The sequence below is a fragment of the Sapajus apella genome, unplaced genomic scaffold (assembly GCF_009761245.1).
Source record: "Sapajus apella isolate SASKATOON/1434 unplaced genomic scaffold, GSC_monkey_1.0 scaffold99, whole genome shotgun sequence".
Taxonomy (NCBI): Eukaryota; Metazoa; Chordata; class Mammalia; order Primates; family Cebidae; genus Sapajus; species Sapajus apella.
Genome location: NW_022437039.1, coordinates 303,281 through 310,326, shown reverse-complemented (window position 1 = coordinate 310,326; position 7,046 = coordinate 303,281). Strand labels below are relative to the sequence as shown.

General features: G+C 46.2%; 1 protein-coding gene across 1 annotated transcript in view; it reads left to right on the top strand.

The window, feature by feature from the left end:
* The first annotated feature begins 1,642 nt into the window (after positions 1–1,642).
* Positions 1,643–7,046, top strand: part of ZNF200 (zinc finger protein 200) — a 15,064-nt gene continuing 9,660 nt past the window's right edge. The window contains exons 1-4 of the mRNA XM_032257915.1: positions 1,643–2,116; positions 3,347–3,677; positions 4,265–4,353; positions 4,953–5,079. Coding sequence (XP_032113806.1) covers positions 3,428–3,677; positions 4,265–4,353; positions 4,953–5,079 — 466 coding nt within the window. The 5' untranslated portion in view covers positions 1,643–2,116; positions 3,347–3,427. The remainder of the gene's footprint in view (positions 2,117–3,346; positions 3,678–4,264; positions 4,354–4,952; positions 5,080–7,046) is intronic.

Below are 7,046 nucleotides of genomic sequence, written 5' to 3'. Positions count from 1 at the left end.
ATTACGCATAATATATGTAGCTCTGAAACTTTTTTAATGTAATATTTTATGGCCATTCCCTCCAGGTGTACATATAGTTCCAATCCATTGTTTTTCATAACTATGTAATTTCCAGAGTATGAATGCACCAATTTATTCATTTCCTTATGTAGGAACATGCATGTCATTTCTAGTTTTTGTCACTACAAAGAATTCTACAAGAAATTTGTAGATATCACATTCACAGATGAGCCTGAAGGTCAAAGGGTACATATGTGTACTTTTAATTTTAATATATATTACAAGATGACTTCACACACCACACTACCAGACAAAGGAGTGCCTATTTATCCACCTTCTTTGACAGGTGAAAACTGTTGTTCTTTTTTTTTTTTTTTTTTTGAGACGGAGTTTCGCTCTTGTTACCCAGGCTGGAGTGCAATGGCGCCATCTCGGCTCACCGCAACCTCCGCCTCCTGGGTTCAAGCGATTCTCCTGCCCCAGCCTCCTGAGTAGCTGGGACTACAGGCACGCGCCACCATGCCCAGCTAATTTTTTGTAGTTTTAGTAGAAACGGGGTTTCACCATGTTGACCAGGATGGTCTCGATCTCTTGACCTCGTGATCCACCCGCCTCGGCCTCCCAAAGTGCTGGGATTACAGGCTTGAGCCACCGCGCCCGGCCCTGTTGTTCCTTTTAAGTGATAATCTTGACTAGTAGTGTGGTTAAGTATCCTTTCAAATGTTAATGACCAATTAGTTTTCCTTCTCTCGGGAAGAGCTCCTCATTGCCTTTGCTTTTGGTCAGTTGGTAGGGGCTCATTTCCTGTTGGGAATGTCTAATCCTTTGTGTAACTAATCTTTAAGACTATCTTCTAGTCTATTTCTCCTTTGTTAACAAAGTCAAGAAAAAGGTTTTAAAAAATACAATCACACAGGTTTATATTTTACTTCAAGACATCTCAGTTATCTGTATTGCTTTATAGTTCAAACCATATTGCTTTGATTAGAGGCGGCTTTTTAGTAAATTTTGATCTGAAAAGGCAGACATTCCTTATTTTTCTACAGTATCTTGGTGCCACGCAGTTTTCATACTCGTTTCTTTGTAACATATTTTAAGCCATCGTTAAATAGCTATAATTAAGAAGAAACATTCATTTACACTTTTACTTTTGTCAACCTTCTGAAGGCTAGTGTTACACAGAGAAATAAGGCCATCCCTGCCTACAAGTTGTCCCAACCCTGATCAATGCCTCACTGGGGAATGAATCCAGCATGAAAACAACGCACAAAGACAGAACTCTCTTCGGCTTCCGTAGGAAGCTGAAATGAGAAAGGAAACAGACAGTAGGAGACGGTCAATTAGCATTTCTTTAAAAACCAGACGGCCGGTGTAGAAGTTAGCAAGTTGGAGTGTGAAACGCAGATTACCCTAGCTCTACCCTATGGCAGTCCCCAGAGCAGAGACGGAGTCGTATGCCGGGCTCTCCCTCACCACCTCCGCAGTCTTTTTACTGAAAAACCGCAGTAGAAGGCGGAAACCGTGGAGAGGTGATGCAAATCTTCCGGTCCGAGAGGTAGCTCGCTTCCGGTGAAGCCTCAAGGGGTGGGGTCCTGTCCCGCCCCAACCGCCGCGCCTGAGGTTGTTCGTTGGTTGTTTGCATTCGAACTGCACTTCCCAGTAGGCCCTGGGGTTAGAGTGGCCGTAGCTGGAGTGGTGCCAGCCCGTCATAGATGACCGGAGCCAGCCTCCTGCCTTCCGTGTTCGAGGCAGAGCCACAGAGAGACCGGCTGCAGCCGTCCTGGCCTCCCTCTGGCCCTGAGAGCTCCCCTGGCTTGCCTCAAGCCTCGCCTTCTCAGACTTCGCGCTCCGAACGGGGAGACCAGGCTTCTGCACCGGAAACAAAGCACCGGTTGTGACGTCACAGCTGCAGAGCGCCCGGCCTCCCAGAAGGCACTGCGTCCCTGGCGTCCTCAACTGGCGGCGGCGCGCACAAATGGTCGCCGCGGCTTGTGAGGGCGCTCGGAAGGGCGAGGGGAGGGCTTGGCCAATCGCGCCTTGTTTTCCTGTCTACCCCGGAGCCTGAGTCTCTGAGCCGTCCCCAGCGAACGCTCAGGGGCTGCAGAGGCCCCGAGAGGTGAGGGGCTCTTTGAGGGCGGGAACCAGGCTGAGGCCGCCTCTGGGGAGCGGAGCGTGTCCGTTGCTGAGGGAGCAAGGCCGGGTAGGGAGCCTGGTTAGCGCCTCAGGCAGGGGCGCCCGCTGGGCTTAATGGTAAAAGTGTTCCTTGACCAGCGGAGAGGCCCCAGAGTGAGCCTGGCCCGAAGGGCCCTAGTGGGATGTCGTCTGCCGCTCTCAGCAGAGCTTTGACGCCGGAGAGGAGTCGGCAGGCGGTGTGTGGACCCCTCCTTGGCCTTGCGTCTGCTCCCCGGGAGAGTCGCCAACCGCCACCGCCTCACAAAAGGCAGCGGTGGGAGCTTCGGTCCGAGGGGTACAGTATGGCCAGATTCAGTGACCAGCGTACTTCTAGGCAGATGTCCTCGGTATTGACCCCAGATTTCCTGTCTTCTAGCCCGTTGCTCTTTCTCCAGGCCTGATTTAACCTTTCCTGGTGGGTTTAACACGCCGTATTTCTCTTTTCTTTGTTTCTTTCTCCTTTTATTTTCTTTCCCTTCCCTGACTTCCTCCTTTCCTTTCTCTTTTCTTTTTTTAGAGTCACGGTCTTGCTCTGTCACTCAGGCTGGAGTGCATTGGCACGATCACAGCTCACTGCATCCTCGATCTTCTGGGCTCAAGCAATCCTCCCACCTTCCGAGTAGCTGGGACAACAGGCTTCCGTCACCATGCCCAGCTAATTTTTATATATAGATACATGTAAAAAAAAAAAACAGAGAGAGAGAGAGAGTGTGAGTGTGAGAGAGAGAGAGTGTGTGTGTGTGTGTGTGTGTGTGTGTGTGTGTGTGTGTGTGTTAGGGTCTTGCTATGTTGCGCGGACTGGTCTTGAACTCCTGGGCTCAAGCGATCCACCTGCCAGGGCCTTCCAAAGTGCTGGGATTACAGGCGTGAGCCACCGGTGCCAGGCCACACTTCGTATTTCCCAGGAGGCTGGACCTTGGCCTTCTCCCCGCCACCTTTACTCCCTTCCCTTTGGCCCTTGAGGGTTGCTCAGTCTCTGGTTTTCATTCTCAGGATCTTCCTTTCACATTTTCCTAAGCATATCCTGTTCATATACTGCATTTCAGTTATGATTTCCCTCCCCCAGCTGTTGTTTTCTTTAGATCTCCTGTAGCCTTATTATCCATGCCAGGTATTGGAGTGCAGTCATGTCCTCCCTGGTCTTATGGGTAATCCCTGGTTTCTCTGTCTACAGCTTGGCTCTCTAGCAGATTTCTTCCAGTAAGAGGTAGCTCTGGAGGCCCCCAGAAACGAGTGTGGTGTGTGTTTGCAAGGCATGATGACTGCAAAAGTGGTTCCTATGCCCCCAAAGCCAAAGCGGTCATTTATACTGAGAGTTCCACCAGACTCCAAGCTGGGCCAAGACCTACGTCGGGATGCCACTAATGGGCCCAAGACCATCCACCAGCTAGTGCTGGAGCACTTCCTCACCTTCTTGCCCAAGCCAAGCCTGGTCCAGCCCAGTCAGAAAGTCAAGGAAACCTTGGTTATTATGAAAGATGTGAGCTCAAGACTTCAGAACAGAGGTGAGAACCTTTTGCTTGTTTCACTGGAAGAGAAGGAAGAGGTACTACTGGGGTCTGAGATAGGCTTCTATGTTAGTAATGAATTGAAGTTAGGATGGCGTATATTGTAAAAGGAGTCAATTCTAGTGTTGGAAAGAGGAAGTACTTCTCAAGTGCTGGTTGTGGGTAAAGCCACAGAATAAACAGTGTGCATCTTTCTGTAGTGTCAGTTTTACCCAAACATTCTGGGGGAAATGTCTTTTTAGAATAAATCAGATGAATTACTGAGTTAGGTGTATGTGGAATTTTAGAAATTTTGTGCTTTTTCTGGGCATCTTCACATTTTGCATTGCCCCAAGCTCTCCTTTAGTAATACTCTGGGAAATTTTGAAAGGTGCTTAGAGAAGTCGTTCTTTTCACAATAGGGAGATGTCATACGTTTAAGACCGTGGAGTTTATGCTTGAACTCTGTAAGGGCTCACAGGAGTAGAAAAGGCCATGTGTTACCTGTCAAAGGAATGAGGACAGCATGGCCTCAAGGTATGGGGGGGGTCTCTGTGTTAGAGTCATTGAGTTTTTTCACTAACTACACCTTTCTCTATCCCTAGTGCATCCTCGTCCCTTGGTGAAGCTTCTGCCCAAAGGAATCCAACAAAAACAAGAGACAGTGTCTCTGTGTTTGAAAGCTAACCCTGAGGTGGGTTTGGTTTTCCCATTCACTGCCTGAATGCATCACCTTCTGTGCTTGGACAACCTGTGTAAAAAAAATGCAATACTGGGCCGGGCGCCGTGGCTCAAGCCTGTAATCCCAGCACTTTGGGAGGCCGAGGCGGGTGGATCACGAGGTCAAGAGATCGAGACCATCCTGGTCAACATGGTGAAACCCCGTCTCTACTAAAACTACAAAAAATTAGCTGGGCATGGTGGCGCGTGCCTGTAATCCCAGCTACTCAGGAGGCTGAGGCAGGAGAATTGCCTGAACCCAGGAGGCGGAGGTTGCGGTGAGCCGAGATCGCGCCATTGCACTCCAGCCTGGGTATCAAGAGCGAAACTCCGTCTCAAAAAAAAAAGAAAAAAAAAATGCAATATTAGGATTTGGCCTTCTTGAGTGTTTTCCTTTTGATTTTTCCTTGAGCTCTTCTCACCCTGGCTGTCTAGTTTGTGTTGCACCTGTGTAGGATTTATAGGTCCCTCTTGCCATTCCTTCCCTTGATCTTTGTGTGTCAGCTCTTCTTATCAGTAGGGATGTCAGTGAACCTCAGTTACTAAGATGAAAGGGGCCTGTTGCTCTTTCAGGAGCTGGTGGTCTTTGAGGATTTGAATGTATTTCACTGCCAGGAAGAATGTGTGAGCCTGGATCCTACTCAACAACTCACCTCAGAGAAGGAAGATGACAGCAGTGTCGGCGAAATGATGTTACTGGGTAAGAAATCACAGCCTTTGTGTGTTCAGGTTGTACACTTTGGGAAAAGCACGTCCTTTATCTCTTCAGCTTTGGGGGATGATTTGCACCTGCTAAGCATAATGTGTGCACACATACACATTCTATTTTACTTTTGTTTTATTCAATGTGGCAGAGCCTTGCCACAGAGCTACCGCTGTGGGTGGCCATTTTCCCTGTATCTTGGGGGCAGTGAGGAGAGAGGTAGGCAAAACCTGCAGACATAGAAACTATGGGGAGACTGTTCTGAACCCATTTTCTGGACCCTATTCTCACAAAAAGTATATTTGAATGTTTTTGTTGAACACATGACTAACTCTTTTAATCCTTCTCCCCTTTTTGATGTTCAATTGATGTGAAGACTACTATCCTAAGTGAAAATATATTCTGTTTTTGATGAAAGTAATGTCTAACACTTAATGAGCACTTATATGCTGTTACATGCTAGGCACTAATCCAAATGCTTTTCTTGTGTTTATTGTCTCATGTACTTCTCACAGTAGTACTGAGTGGTACAGAAATTACTGCCACCTTGCTGATGACAGAACTGAGGCAGAGGGGGTTACAAAATTTGCTAAAGGTCCCACAGTTGTAAGCATTGGAGCAGGGACTGGGAATCTGACATCAGAATTTGCAGTCATGGATTTGCAGTCATGGCCCAGAGCTGTACTCCCTCCTGGATGCATTTCTCATAATTTTGTGGGCGAATTCCATATATGGTTGGTGAATGGGGCATTCGTTATTTGTCCTCATTTCCCAGTAATAGTTAACAAGTATCCCAGTGCTATGTATGAACTCATCGGGCAGCAGCCTCTCTATAATCTGCTTAGAGATGCTTCACCTCTTCTCTCAAATGCTGCAGCCCTAGGAGCACAGGCCCTCACAAATGTCTTTACTGAGTGCCTAACACTTTTTACTTTGCCTTCAGGGCTGATGAAGTTGTACAGAGAATAGGTTTTAGGAGTTGCCTGGGGTGACAAAAATCCATTATGACTGTCAAACTCTTAGCTGTAATATTCCATATGGTCAGAAGTCGTGGTATGTAACGAGTCTAGTTAATTTCTCACATGTTGCTCTATATAATACCATCTTTATTTTAGAGAAAAGTATAAAAAGATCACATTTGTTATACTGAGTTTTTCCTGAGTCTTGGGCAGAGCTAGCATTTATTTTGGGTGACTGGTTAGTGGATATATTGTGTTCAGGATCACTTTGACTATGCACTTTGGGCCCCTAAGACTCAGTTCTCACCCTGTATTCCCCTCTTCCTCCACCCTATACCTTGAAGCTGATAGCTTAAGCTTAGTCATTTACCAGCATTTCATACTTGTTTTTTCCTAAGGCAGGATTGGGTTCTGGAATTGCATTCATTAGGTTACAAAGATGCTGTATTTCTGCCTTTCGTAACCTTCCAATTTGGTTTGTAAGATAAGTCATTCATTAAAAGCTAAGCAATATGAAGTTTATTTAGATATAATAAGCTATCACAAGACTGAGGCAAGATTTGGAACCAGGGGCAGAGTTGGGAAGATGAAATAGATTTTAGTTGAGATTGAATCCATGCTAGGAAATAAAATGAGATTATCATTTGAATATTTGGTAATTAAGGATTGGAGCTCAGATGTAAGGATATAGGGGGGATTGGGGAGCCATCAATTTATAGGTGACAATAATAGAAACAGTAACATTTAACCAATTTTTGCAAAGGAAAAACTATAATGGATTCAACATTGTGGTGACTGGAATCAAAGGAGAATCCTTAATATAGGGGAACAGCAAATGTGTGTGTTGGCCAAATGAACCACCTAAAAATAAGGAAAAAGATAGAACACTTAAATGATTCCCAGTGAGATAATTCTTTTTTTTTTTTTTTTTTTTTTTTTTTTGGGGGGATTTTCATTTTTTTTCCCCCTCTAGGGGGAATTCTCCCCTTTGTCCAGTCCCCCCCC